This window comes from Serinus canaria, chromosome 21 (assembly GCF_022539315.1).
Source record: "Serinus canaria isolate serCan28SL12 chromosome 21, serCan2020, whole genome shotgun sequence".
NCBI lineage: Eukaryota > Metazoa > Chordata > Aves > Passeriformes > Fringillidae > Serinus > Serinus canaria.
The window spans coordinates 2,570,890-2,584,412 of NC_066334.1; the positions used below are offsets into that span (position 1 = coordinate 2,570,890).

Consider the following 13,523-nt stretch of genomic DNA (forward strand, 5'->3'; position numbering starts at 1 on the left):
TAAACCTTAACAAAGCCCATGGTATTTTCTGCTCCTTGTCTTTGCTGAATTAAGTTTTGAGCCTTTTCCAACTCCCCATGGGGCTGCTCCTGGCAAAAATGTGCTTGGCATCTTCATGTTGTCCTTGGGTCAGCATCTCTGATTTTGGTGATTTTCCTTAGTCAGGATCAGCCAGGATTAAAGATTTTTTTCTGCAGCTCTTCCAGATTCTGAGCAGCCTAAATGAGAGCTGTCCTTAGGGAGGAGGATTCTTCCCTTGAAGTTGGACTAAAGGAGTCTCAAGAATCTCCTGTGGTGGGTTTGGGCTCCTCAGGGCTCACTGCTGGCAGCAGCTGGTAGTCCTAGTCCTACTGGAGATAGGAGTAGTCCTTGGAATTTGGGTGTCTCTGGAGGGGAGGGCTCAGCAGGTGTTGGTCCCACTCCCCCTTTTGAGTAGAGCAGGACAAATTTGGAGCTGGAGAATCTGGGCTCAAGTGCTCATCTGTCCTTAGTCAATAAAAGCTGGGATTAAATCCAGTATGGTTGCAGTGAGTGTCCTGCATTTCTGGTACTGGGATAAAGCACAACCAGAGAAGGCAGTAAGGAACCAGGGAATCATTCAGGCTGGAAAAGCCCTCCAAGATCATTGAGTCCAACTGTTTCCCAGCACTGCCATGTTCACTCTTTAAATGTGTCCCCAAGTGCCACATCCACAGGTGTTTTGAACACTTCCAGGGATGGTGGTTCCAGCCTGGACAACCTGTGCCAATGCCTGGACATCCATGACAAAGAATCACAGGATTCCAGACTGTTCTGGGGAGGAAGAGATCTTCAAGCTCATCCCATTCTACCCCCTGCCATGGGCAGGGACAGCTTCCACTATCCCAGGTTGTTCCAAGCCCCATCCAACCTGGCCTTGGACACTGCCAGGGGTGGGAGAGCCCCAACTTTGATCTTGGATGGAGAAAATGGAGTTTGGGTGAAGATCAGTCAGGCAGCTGGGCTGGGACACCTGAGCCCCTATTCCAGTGCTTCCCTGTGACTTTGAGACCAAAGCAGCTCCTGTGCCTTTGTGAGGATTCCTTGGCCAGCCTGTAACGTATCCAGGAGTGAGGATTCCTTGGCCAGCCTGTAACCTCCTTCCTGGTGAGAGGATTCCTTGGCCAGCCTGTAACCTCCTCCAGGAGTGAGGATTCCTTGGCCAGCCTGTAACCTCCTCCAGGAGTGAGGATTCCTTGGCCAGCCTGTAACCTCCTCCAGGAGTGAGGATTCCTTGGCCAGCCTGTAACCTCTCCAGGGGAGAGGATTCCTTGGCCAGCCTGTAACCTCCTCCAGGGGTGAGGGTTCCTTAGCCAGCCTGTAACCTCCTCCAGGAGTGAGGATTCCTTGGCCAGCCTGTAACCTCTTCCAGGGGAGTGAGGATTCCCTGGCCAGCCTGTAACCTCTTCCAGGGGAGAGGATTCCTTGGCCAGCCTGTAACCTCCTCCAGGGGTGAGCTGAGCCTTTGGACCCATGTGGTTTTGTGGGAAGTGTCCCAGGGAGACTGACCCTTGCCCAGAACTGCTGCACACAGGACTGAACCCCCTCTGGAGCCTCCCAAAGTGCTCGAGTGTTTCACTGGACTTTCATCTCCCAAGTTTTTCCCCTCTAAGGGTGTTTTCCCTGGATTTGTGTAGTTACCTCTCTCCTTTACTATTTCTCCTTCAAGCTCTGAATTACTAGAGAGCAACAAGAAGAAGGAGGAGCTGGAGAAGCAGCTCAAGGAGAGCAGTGAAGAGAAGAGGCTGTTGCTTGAAGAAATTGCCCAGCTCAGACGTGACATGCAGAGTGCCTGGGAGCAGGGCCCCAGTGGAGACATCAGGAGGATGACCCCAGGCTTGGAGCAGAGGGAGAGCAGGTTTCTCCCATGGCAGAGCTCTGCAGGCAGTTTAGAGGGGAGCCTTAAACAGGTATGGGCAGCTTTGCCATCTGCATCCTGCTTTTTGTCATTAATTGAGTGGCAAAATGTAATTAAAGTGGGCTGGAAGTCAGCCCTGTGGTGTGAGTGATGGCTGGAAATTAGGGATGTGTTAATTTCCTTGTGCTGTGTTTTGGGATGGGGTGGGGACTTGGATAAACTGAACTGATTACACGTGGCAGAAATAAGTTATTTAAATGGAATTTTGTTCACCTTTCTCACCTTGTGAGCTGAAAGAGAAAGGGAGATGCAGGTGTCCCTGCCAAACACGGAGGAAATGCTGGAAGAACTCAGGATGGGGAGACTGAGGAGGAGCTCAGCTTCTCTGCAAAGATTTGGGAGAAAAAAGAGGACAGGGTGGTCTGTGTGGCCAGGGTGGGAATGAGAAGTAGAGAACTGGAGTCCAGTTGTATCCAAGAAGCAGCAAATTATCTGGGAGGAGCAGAGCAGGACACAAGGAGTGCAGTGGATGTGGGAAGGGATCCTGATAGAAGCAGCTGGGGAAAACCCCCCAAAACCAATGGGGACAATGGACCTCCAGGATGAATGACACTGCCAGATCCCACAGTGCTGCATCAAGACAATCCCAAACTTCCCAGCTTGGGAAAGTTACCTGGGGATTATCTGAGAAGGCAGATTTGGTCTTCAGTGAATTCCAAGAGCGAAAGGTGAAGATGCAGAGCAGGAATGCAGATCAAGGGATGGCTGGAAGTGATGCTAGAAAGAAAGGCTTTGGTCCAGCCCAGGTTTTGGTGTGTGTGCCAGGAGGGTGAGTGAGCTGAAGAGATCAGTTACCTCCCAAGAGCCATCCCAGACCATCAGTGACACCTCCCAGTGCCCAGGCTTTGTCCTGTTGTGTCCCTGTCCTGCTGCCAGGACTCACTCTCTGCTGCTCCTGATCCCTCTGGGGGCTGAGCTGGCTGTGTCACTCCTGCTTGGATGCCTGAGTGAGACTCTGGTACAAGAATCCAAAGTGACCTGGTGGCTTTGCTTTGATTGAATGGATTTGTTCCCTCATCCAGGTTATCACCTCCCCCCTTCAGCCTCAGGAGCTGTATTGGCTTCTCTGAGGTGATGGAGAGAATCATTGAGCTTGGAAAAGGCCTCTGAGATCATCAAGTCCAACTATTAACCCAGCAGAGCATGCTCACCACAAGCCATGTCCCCAAGTGCCACATCCACGAGGCTCTAAGAGCCCTGCAGGGACAGGGAGGGGAGCAGGACACGGTGTGGGGACAGAGAAATGCCAGGCTTTGCACATCTCCTGCCCAATGCCCTGAAACCCTGCTGGCTTCTCCTGCCTTAATCACCTTGATCCTGCCTCAGAGTCAATGTGTGTCCCTGCTGCTGTCCTGCAGGGTCTGTCTGAGGAGAGGTTCCAGCAGCAGGAGGAGAAGCTGCAGCAGCTGCGCCAGGACCTGCGGCGGGTGCAGAACCTGTGCAGCTCCGCCGAGAGGGAGCTCAGGTATGAGAGGGAGAAGAATGCTGACCTCCAGAGGCAAAATCTGCTGCTCCAGCAGGAATGCACCAAGGTAGGGACAGAGCCAGGCTCCCCAGGGTGCTCTGCCTCAGCTCCATGGGAATTATGGCCATCAGGGCTGGAGCCCATTTCCCCCAGGCTGGGAGAGCTGGGGGTGCTCACCTGGGGAGGAGAAGGCTCCAGGGAGAGCTCAGAGCCCCTTGCAGGGCCTGAAGGGGCTCCAGGAGAGCTGGAGAGGGGCTGGGACAAGGGCTGGAGAGACAGGACCAGGGGAAATGGCTTCCCACTGCCAGAGGGCAGTGTTACACAGGCTGTTAGGAGGAAATTCTTCCTTTGAGGGTGGTGAGGCCCTGGCACAGGGTGCCCAGAGAAGCTGTGGCTGCCTCCTCCTCAGAAATGTTCCTGGCCAGGTTGGATGGGGCTTGGAGCAATGTGGGATAGTGGAAGGTGTCCCTGCCCATGATGGGGGGTTGGAACTGTCTCTAAAGTTCTGCTGTCTCTAAAGCCTTTTGCAACTTTCCCCAAACCCTCTAATTTTATAGATTCCCACAGGAACCAGGTGATACTGAAGGGCCCTTCCCACCAAAAGTGCTCTGGGATTCTGTGACAAATTTCATTGCATCCAAATAAAACATGCTTTACTTCCTCTTTGATTCCTCTTTCTGGAATCCTGTTCCCCTTCCCTAGCCAAGCCATTCCAGCTGATTTGGGCTGAAGTATAAATCTGATTTCTTCTCTGGGATCTCAGGTCAAAGCTGAGCTGAAGCAGGCCCGGGCCAAACTCTCAGAGACCACAGAAACATGTTCCTCCCTCTCAGCACAGTGGGACAGGAGCCAGCAGAAGGTCAAGGAGCTGGAGCTGGAGCTCTCCAAGTGCTCCCAGGCTGATAAGCTTAGGAGCAGCCTCCAGGAGAGGCTGGCCCAGGAGAAATCCAGAGCAGGAGAAGCACAAAAGAAGGTGAGTGCAAGTTTGACAGTTTGTGCAGCTCTAGTGCAGAAAGCAGGCAGGTTTGCTTCCCCAAATTCCTTTTTGTGATCCCTTGGCTTAATATTGTAGGAAAAAAGCCTGTAATTAGTGGGAGCATAATCAAGGCAATAGAAGCCATGTCTGATAACACAATATTTCTGAAATACTGATAGTGGGGCTGACAGGCACAGGGAACCCTGATCTTGTTCTTGCTGAGGAGATTTCCTACTGTTTGCTGGCTGGAAAATTCCAAACCTTGTGTTTTCCACGGCACCAATTCTGCCATGCTCCTGCAGAAATCATTGGATTCTCTTTTGATGTGAGCAGGATCAGACTGGGTTGGGAAAAGATTGTGGGGAATTCGTGACATAGTGTTTGGCCCAAAATCTGGTAGCCAGTGCAAAGCTTTTGTTTTGACTTAGAGCCAAAACAAGGAAATCTTTCCTTGCCATGCCTCAGCCACTGGGGAATCAGAGGGATCTGATTCAGACACTGGCCTGTAGATTCAGAAAGTTTCATCTATGTCCCTTTTAATCCAAGGTCTCAAAACTGCAGCAAAAGCTGAAGGACTCCCAGCACCAGCTGCTGCTGGCAGAGGCCCGTGCTTCTGACAAGAAGCTTCTGGAAGAGCAGCTGAAGGAAGCTCGGGAGAGTGAAGCTCGAGTGCAGCAGGAACTTCATGAGGAGCAGCTGAAAAGGTCTCTGTGCTGTGCAGGGGCTGTGCCAGCCCTCCAGCAGCTCCTGTCTGCCCTGGGAGGGCTCAGGGAGACCCAAACCACTGCTTTGACCTCCTGTCTTCCCTTTGGACCTGCCTTATCCCTGGAGTTCTCCAAGGATTCCCCCTTCCTGAGGTTTAAAAGATTTTTGGAGGTTTCATCTGCCTTGGAAGGGCCATGGCCACTCCTGTCAGTGCAGTGATGCCAACAGCCCCCTTCCCTATGCAGCTGGGAATGATCCCAGTGTATCATCCCCCTTTCTGTGCCACAGGGACATGGCACACCTGGGATGTGCTGGTTCCTTTGTCCCCTCCATGCCAGCCGGGGCAAGAGGAGCAAGGGGGTGTTGTGGGTGACAGACGCCTTGGGGGCAGGAGGCACATCCCCCTGTCTTGGTCTGAAAAGAAAGGTGCCTGCTAAGGAAGGCAGGAGCCTTCCCTGAAGTGGAGAATGCAAACCCTCCCCACCCTCTGAATTGCTGTAAATTTTACATTAAGGGGCTCTCAGGCAACAAAAGTTATGTGAGCAGGAATAACAGTTCTTTACTAGGGAAGAAAACAAAAGGATAAAATAGACAGTGCAGTGAACCAAACCAACCCTGGCAGAGGCAGAGCACAGCCTGACACCCTGTGGGTCAGGGGGCTGGCAGCAGTGCCACTGGAATTGTGGCTCAGCCCTCCTGCAGTGCCAGGGCTGGTTCTGCTGGAGCAGGGATCCTGGAGAAGGGAGCACTCTGCCTCTGAAGGGCCAGGGGAAGAGGCAGCTGCTGCTCCTCTGGGAAATCCAGTGGAGAAGCTGTGCTGGTGTTCCAGAATCTCAGATTCTATCTGGGTAGGAATGCCTGGCTCCTCCCTCTGGGCTCCCATCTCCCACTGGGATGCTGCAGTTCTTATCAGCCATGCAGGGACAGTCCATGGCCTCTTATCAGCAGGTGTCCCCTCCCCAGGGAGGAGTGATTGTGATCACTCAGATAAGGTGAACTGCCCACCTGACAAAAGCCACACAGATGGTGATAGAACACACCTTGCCTTGCAATCTGGAGCAGCCTTGCAGCTCTCACTGTGCCCCGTGGTGTTCCCAGGAGGCTCCTGGAGCAGCAGGTGGAGGAGCTGAGGCAGCAGCTCCGGCACTCCCGGGAGACCGAGGCGTCGCTGGCCAAGATGCACGTGGAGCTGCAGGCCAAGACCCTGCATGTCCTGGAGGATGAGAAGAAGCTGGATGCTGGGGAGGTGAGTGACAGGGAGGGGTTCTTCATCCTACAAGGGACAGCAGGACCACCAGGAGCTGGAATCTGCTCCAGGGCGTTGTGGTGATGTTGGGTCCCCAGGATGAGGTGAGAGATGAGAACTTGACTTCAAGGTCTCAGAAGGCTGATATATTTATATATTATATTATATTATATTATATTATATTATATATATATTATATTATATTATATTATATTATATTATATTATATGATATTATATTATATTATATTATATTATATTATATTATATCTATTATCTTATATATATATTATATCATTATATTATATTATATCTATCATTATATCATATCATTATATCATATCATATCATTCATATCATATCATTATATTATCATATTATATTATCATATTATATTGCATTATATTGCATTGCATTACATTTCAATATAGAATAAAATATAATATAATATAAATTATAATATAATATAATAATATAGAATACATAATATATAATATAATTATATTTTAATATGTAATATATATATAATGTATAATATAATTATATATTATAATATATTAATATATTATATACAATTTATATTATTAATATATAATATATTATATATATTATATATTATATTACATTACATTATATTATATTATATTTCAATATATTCCATTATATTACATTATACTGTATATGGTATGATTGATATGATATGATAAAACTATACAAAAGAAAGAGAAAGGAGACATCAGAAGCCTAGACAAGAATGAATGATAAAAACCTGTGACAGACTCAGAGGGTCCAACACAGCTGGCTGTGATTGGCCATTAAAGACACCTCCTAAGACCTTGAGGACTTCACCTCAAACTTTAAGATAGTTAATTGGACAAGAGCTAAAAAGTCTTGCCTGGGCAATTGACTAGAAAAAGAAGTGAACAAAGAAGCTAATCACTTTTGTGAGGTGTTTTACCAAGAGCAAGAACTCCTTACACCTGGCCCAGTTTTTCTCTGTTTGTTATTTTGCCTTTTATTAAACCTTTTTGTTTCCAGCACTGCAACAGAAGCCATCCTGCTGATTTTATGCCTCCAAAAGTAACTAAGCTATCTTGAGTGAATAATAGACCTCTAAGAGCTTATAAGACTTAACTGGACAAGCACTCAGACTCTGGGGGGCTGGCTGGGTATGGGCTGTAGTGGGAGCCCCTGGGATTGATGGGGGAGAAGCTTTGGCCAGGAGGCAGAGGGGAGGCAGAGGGGCCCCTCCAGCTGGGGCCACACACACACACACAGGTTAAAGCCAGCCCTTTCCCAGCATGTGCAGTGCCAGAGGGAGAATCAGAAGCTCTCGGAGCAGCTGGTGCTGCTGAAGGAGGAGAACAAAGCCCTGTATGAGGAAGGTGTCAGACTCCTGAACCAGAAGGATCTCTATGTCAGGTAATGCCCAAAGAGCTGCCTGGGCCTGCTGCTGGGTTTGGCTGTGCTGTGGACTTTCCTGTCCAATATTCAGGCTTTTAGCACCAAATCCATGGGCCCTGTGTGCAGTGAGCTCACCCCCATGTCTGCTGTCAGGGGTTCCAGACAGGTTTGACTGGGAAGGGACCTTAAAGCTCATCCCATTCCACCCCTGCCATGGCAGGGACACCTCCCACTGTCCCAGGCTGCTCCAAGCCCCATCCAGCCTGGCCTTGGGCACTGACAGGGATCCAGGGGCAGCCACAGCTGCTCTGGGCACCCTGTGCCAGGGTCTCACCACCCTGCCAGGGAACAATTCCTTCCCAATCTCCCATCCATCCCTGCCCTCTGGCAGTGGGAGCCATTCCCTGTGCCCTGTCCCTCCAGCCCCTTGTCCCCAGTCCCTCTCCAGCTCTCTTGGAGTCCCTTTAGGCCCTGGAAAGGGCTCTGAGCTCTCCCTGGAGCCTTCTCCTCTCCAGGTGAACTCTCCCAGCTTTCCTGCTCTCCTTGGGTATGTCCTAGGCCTCTGAGAACTTACTAGACCTGGCCTGAGGAATATATACTGTACTACAGCAGTGACCTGAGCCCAGGTGCCTTTCCCAGCCCGATGGTTGTCCCTGTTTGCCCAGGAAATACAACGAGATGCAGCTCAGGCACAAGGACAAGATCCGCAGGGCCAAGGAGACTTTCATCCACGAGGTGAAACAGAGGGACAGCAGGATCAAACAGCTGGAAAATGAGCTCAGCGAGTCGAAACTCCAGGTGGAAAAGGTGAGAGGACACATCCAGGGCTTCTCCTGCAAGGGGAGGCTGCAGGGGCATCGCTGCTTCCAGAACTATTCCCTGGTGGCCAGCAAGGCCAGTGGCTCCTGGCCTGGGTCAGGAATGGTGTGGCCAGCAGGAGCAGGGGGGTCATTCTGCCCCTGTACCTGGCACTGGCCTGAGAGCTGTGTCCAGTTGTGGCCCCTCAGGTTGGGAAGGACAGTGAGATACTTGAGCACATCCAGATGAGGCAATGAGGCTGGAGAGGGGCTGGGAACACAAACCCTGTGAGGAACCACTGAGGGAGCTGGGGCTGTTTAACCTGGAGAAAAGGAGAATCAAGGGTGACCTTATCACTCTCTGCAACTCCCTGAAAGGTGTTTGTAGCCAGCTGGGGTTGGTCTCTTTCTCCAGGCAGCACTGACAGAACCAGAGGACACAGTTTCAAGCTGCATCAAGGGAAATATAGGTTGGATATTAGGAAAAGTTTTTTTACAGAAAGAGTGACAAAGTACTGGAATGGTCTGCCTGGGGAGGTGGTGGAGTCACCAGCCCTGGGTGTGCTTTAAAAAAGCCTGGATGTGGCACTGGCTGCCAGGGTTGAGTTGAGGTGTTGGGGCTGGGTTGGACTCGATGGTTTTAAGGTCTCTTCCAACCCAGTGATTCTGTGATTTGGTGATTCTGTGAAAGTGATCATGGATTCAGGGAATGGTGTGAGTTGGAAGGGACATTAAAGCTCATCTTGTCCCACCCCTGCCATGGCCAGGGACACCTCCCCTGTCCCAGGCTGCTCCCAGCCCCAGTGTCCAGCCTGGCCTTGGGCACTGCCAGGGATCCAGGGGCAGCCACAGCTGCTCTGGGCACCCTGTGCCAGGCCCTGCCCACCCTGCACAGGGAAGGATTTCCTTCCAATATCCCATCTAACCCTGCCCCCTGGCAGTGGGAGGCCATTCCCCTTGTCCTGGCACTCCAGGCCCTTGTCCAAAGTCCCTCCTTGCAGGAGGGGACCAGGGGCACCAGCCCATAGTACCAAAAAGCCAAAAGGAAATTCCTGGCTCAGGATTGCCCTTGGGGGAAGCCACATCCTCAAATCCCAGTCTGACACTGGCTGGGCTCCGTGTTCCTTTGCCCTCAGCAATTCCTGCTGGGAAGTGACCCCAGAGCTCTTTTTGGGGTATTTTACATCAAACAGGGTATTGCAGAGTCATTGAGGCTGGGGAAGACCTTTAAGGTGAGGATCTTCATCAAGTGCAACCATCCACTAAACCATGTCCCCAGGTGCCACATCCATGTGGTTCTTGAGCACTTGCAGGGCTGGTGACTCCAAGCTTTTAGGGGCTGGCACCCTTGATGGTGGTCTCTTGGAGAGCCCTGAGGTGTGCAGAGGACAGAGAAGAGCCAAGAGTAACTGGTGGTTGTTCTTTCCTTCTCCACCACCCAAAGGGGAAGGTGCTGATTGCCCAGATCACTGCTGAGAATGAAAAATTACTCCAGGAGAGGCGACGGCTCCTGCAAAAAATATCAGACCAGGAGGAGTCCCCTTGGAGCCTCCGGTCTGGGATTCCCTCCCTGCAGAGCAGGTAGGCCCCTGCTGATGTCCATCCCCCCGTTCTCCCTTTTCCTGGTTTTGTGCCTCTTTCTCTTAAGAATTCCAGAGGAAAGCCTGGACTGTGCCCCAGCCATGGGCGCAGTGGCTGTAATCATGGCTCTAATTAGGGGGGTAATTAGCCCCTTTTCCCATCCAAGACCTGGCCATTGAGCTGGAGGCTGTGGAGAGCAACAGCTCTGAGGTTGGAAAAGAAGAGTCCCCTGTGAAAGTGGAGCATGGCTGGAAGGAAAATAACCTGTGCTTTGTGCCATGCCCAGAGGGAAGAGCCTGGAGGAGGAGAACGCCCGGCTGCAGGACAAGCTCCAGCTCTCCAGCCATGGGGGCTTCTCCCAGCGCCTGGCCAGGGGCAGCCCTGCTCCCAGCACAGAGGTGAGAGCCCAGGAGGGCTGGGATCAGCAGGAATCACTGAACCTCAGGGGCTGGGGAAGAGCTGGATCCATCCCTTGAGATGGAAAGGGCTCCCGTGTGGTAGGTGGTGACAGATGTGAGGAGAGGCTCTGTGAGGAGCTGAGGGCTCCATCCAGATGTGGTGAGGAGCTGAGGGCTCCATCCAGATGTGGTGAGGAGCTGAGGGCTCCGTCCAGATGTGGTGAGGAGCTGAAGGCTCCATCCAGATGTGGTGAGGAGAGGCTCTGTGAGGAGCTGAGGGCTCCGTCCAGATGTGGTGAGGAGCTGAAGGCTCCATCCAGATGTGGTGAGGAGAGGCTCTGTGAGGAGCTGAGGGCTCCATCCAGATGTGGTGAGGAGCTGAAGGCTCCATACAGATGTGGTGAGGAGCTGAAGGCTCCATACAGATGTGGTGAGGAGAGGCTCTCTGAGGAGCTGAAGGCTCCATCCAGATGTGGTGAAGAGCTGAGGGCTCCATCCAGATGTGGTGAGGAGCTGAGGGCTCCATCCAGATGTGGTGAGGAGCTGAAGGCTCCATCCAGATGTGGTGAGGAGCTGAGGGCTCCCATCCAGATGTGGTGAGGAGCTGAGGACTCCATCCAGATGTGGTGAGGAGCTGAAGGCTCCGTCCAGATGTGGTGAGGAGCTGAAGCTCCATACAGATGTGGTGAGGAGAGGCTCTATGAGGAGCTGAAGGCTCCCATCCAGATGTGGTGAGGAGCTGAAGGCTCCATCCAGATGTGAGGAAAGGCTCTGTGAGGATCTGAGGGCTCCATCCAGATGTGGAGAGGAGCTGAAGGCTCCATCCAGATGTGAGGAGAGGCTCTGTGAGGAGCTGAGGGCTCCATGCACTCAGCCCCTGCCCACCCCTGAGCTGCTGCCCCTGGGGTGCCCCTCCCCAGGGACAGGAGTGTCACCTGGCACATTTAGAGCTGTTCAAAGGCCTCAGCTGTAAGCTGGCTCTAGGAAAGGAGAAGACTGGGAATGTTCCTCCTGCCAGGAGGAGTGCTCCCTCCTCGGGCCAAGCTGAGCAATAATTCCTGAGCTGAGTGAAAGTTGTTAATGAAGAAATTTGGCAGGAGAAATGGAGAAAATCCAGGGAATGAAAGAGTTTTCCAACCAACCAGGTGGATTTAGGAGTTTCTTGGGACTTTTAACTTGGAGAGAGCCCAGGTAGGTTGGAAACAAGCTGTTGAGGGGGAAAGGGCTGTTTGGGGCTCACTGGCCTTGGTGGGGCTTGGTTTGTATTATTTGGAATAAATTTACCCCCAAAGGACAACCAAACCCCAATTAGCACCTCTGTGGGGCTGCACTTGGTGGAGAGGACTCTCAGTGAAGCTGGGGGAGAGCCTGGAAGAGCAGGAATTGCTGGAATTCAGGGTCTGACCTGTACCCTCTCCTTTCAAAGTCTCTGTTCCTCCTTGCAGGACCTGAAGCTTGCTGCTGGCTCTGAACGCCACCCCCAGAGCAAGGTGCTGCCCCCTGCTCGTGCCAGGTACCGTGGGGGGAGGGAGGGAGGAGCCACTGCTGAATTTGGGCTGCTCCACCCTGGGCTGTCACCTCCCAGAGGCCTTTTTTGTTGGTTTTGGGTCAAATTTTGGGGAAAACAGTATTAAAATGGCCTTAAAATGGCATTGAAGCCAGTCAGCCTGATGGGGTGGAGAAGTCCAATTTTGGGGAAAACAGTATTAAAATGGCATTAAAATGGTATAGAAGCCAGTCAGCTGGTGGGATGGAGAAGCCTAGTTTTCAGAATATTTTGGGGAACACTGTGGGATTTAGGAATCTTGGTGCTCAGGGGCTTTGGAGGAGCCTTTATACAAGAGGTGATGAGACCTGGAGTCCTAGTGTGGCCAGAGCTGTGTCCCACATCACTCTGGGATGTGTTCCTCCATTCCAATCCGTGCCAAAGGCAGAGGGACCCTGCAGCTCTGGGGGTTTGGTCACAGCCCAGGCAGTGCTGGGGTGGAGGATGGTCCAGGCAGGTTCTGGGCTGGCTGAGGGAGCAGGAGCCTTGCTCCAGGAGAAGAGCACCAGCATCGTTCTGTGCTGCTCAGGGCTGTTGGGTGAGGGTCACTCAGACTGCACAGAATGACAGAAAATGGAAATTTGTTCCCAGCTTCCCACCCCGAGATCTCCCAGAGCCCCTGGGTGTCCTGAAGGGCCTGCAGAGCACCAAGCCTGAGGGAGAGGCTGAGAGCCAGGATTCCTCCTTCTGCCTGTCCCCCTCGCAGCCTTCAGAGATTGGGTACCTGAACGTGGCCTCTCCTGGGGACAGCAGGGCCCCCACGGCCTCCCCTCTGCCCGAGCAGAGCCACAGCCTTGGCTCCCAGAGCTCCTGAGCTGGGAATGCTGCTGCAGCCTGAGCTGAACTGCAGGCTTTGGGCTCCAGCAGAGCCTGCACAGAGAAATGCCAAATGGACTGAGCCTGTGATTGCTGGGGTATGTTCCCACTAAAGGATTCCACTGCTTTTTGGTTTTGTTTTTTATTTAACTTGCCCACCTGTAAATGTGTGTGTGATCCCAGATCCACTGCAGGCTGGAATTTGTAAATAAACTGTACAGTGGTAGAGGGGGGGTGGGGTGAAGGGAGTCTTCCCTCAACCCTAATCCCCTGTCCAGTCCAAATCTATAAATTTTGTAAATAAAACTGTCAGAAGTTCCCTTTTACCCTGTAATTCCCCTTTTCCCACACTCTCAGCACCCCTTTGCTCTGTGCAGAGGTGAACAGGATCTCTGAGCACTGGGGAGAGGGTGGGAATGGGTAGGGAAGGGAGATGGGAGCAGAGAGGAGCTCTGGGGGCAGGATGGGATGGGCAGAGGGGTCAGAAGTGACAGAGAGGGAGGTGGGAGGGCAAAGGGAAATGGAGTGGGGGCAGAAGAGAGGAGGGAGGGGAGCATGCAGGGAAGGAAAGGAGATACATTTGGAATGGTCTCTGAGGATGTTGGGTGAGAGTGGGAGGGACCAGGCCATGCAAAACAGGGGGTGGAGGGAGGC

The 13,523-nt window shown here is 52.1% G+C and overlaps 1 protein-coding gene across 3 annotated transcripts in view; it reads left to right on the plus strand.

Annotated features, from left to right (window-relative positions):
• The window catches only part of CCDC30 (coiled-coil domain containing 30), a 45,650-nt gene extending 32,455 nt beyond the window's left edge, over positions 1–13,195 (plus strand). For all 3 annotated transcript variants that reach the window (XM_050982576.1, XM_050982575.1, XM_050982577.1), the window contains 11 exons: positions 1,688–1,928; positions 3,295–3,468; positions 4,165–4,374; positions 4,924–5,081; positions 6,181–6,328; positions 7,628–7,749; positions 8,397–8,538; positions 9,973–10,109; positions 10,396–10,507; positions 11,953–12,020; positions 12,645–13,195. In XM_050982576.1, coding sequence (XP_050838533.1) covers positions 1,688–1,928; positions 3,295–3,468; positions 4,165–4,374; positions 4,924–5,081; positions 6,181–6,328; positions 7,628–7,749; positions 8,397–8,538; positions 9,973–10,109; positions 10,396–10,507; positions 11,953–12,020; positions 12,645–12,867 — 1,735 coding nt within the window. In that variant the 3' untranslated portion in view covers positions 12,868–13,195. The remainder of the gene's footprint in view (positions 1–1,687; positions 1,929–3,294; positions 3,469–4,164; positions 4,375–4,923; positions 5,082–6,180; positions 6,329–7,627; positions 7,750–8,396; positions 8,539–9,972; positions 10,110–10,395; positions 10,508–11,952; positions 12,021–12,644) is intronic.
• The last annotated feature ends 328 nt before the right edge of the window (positions 13,196–13,523 follow it).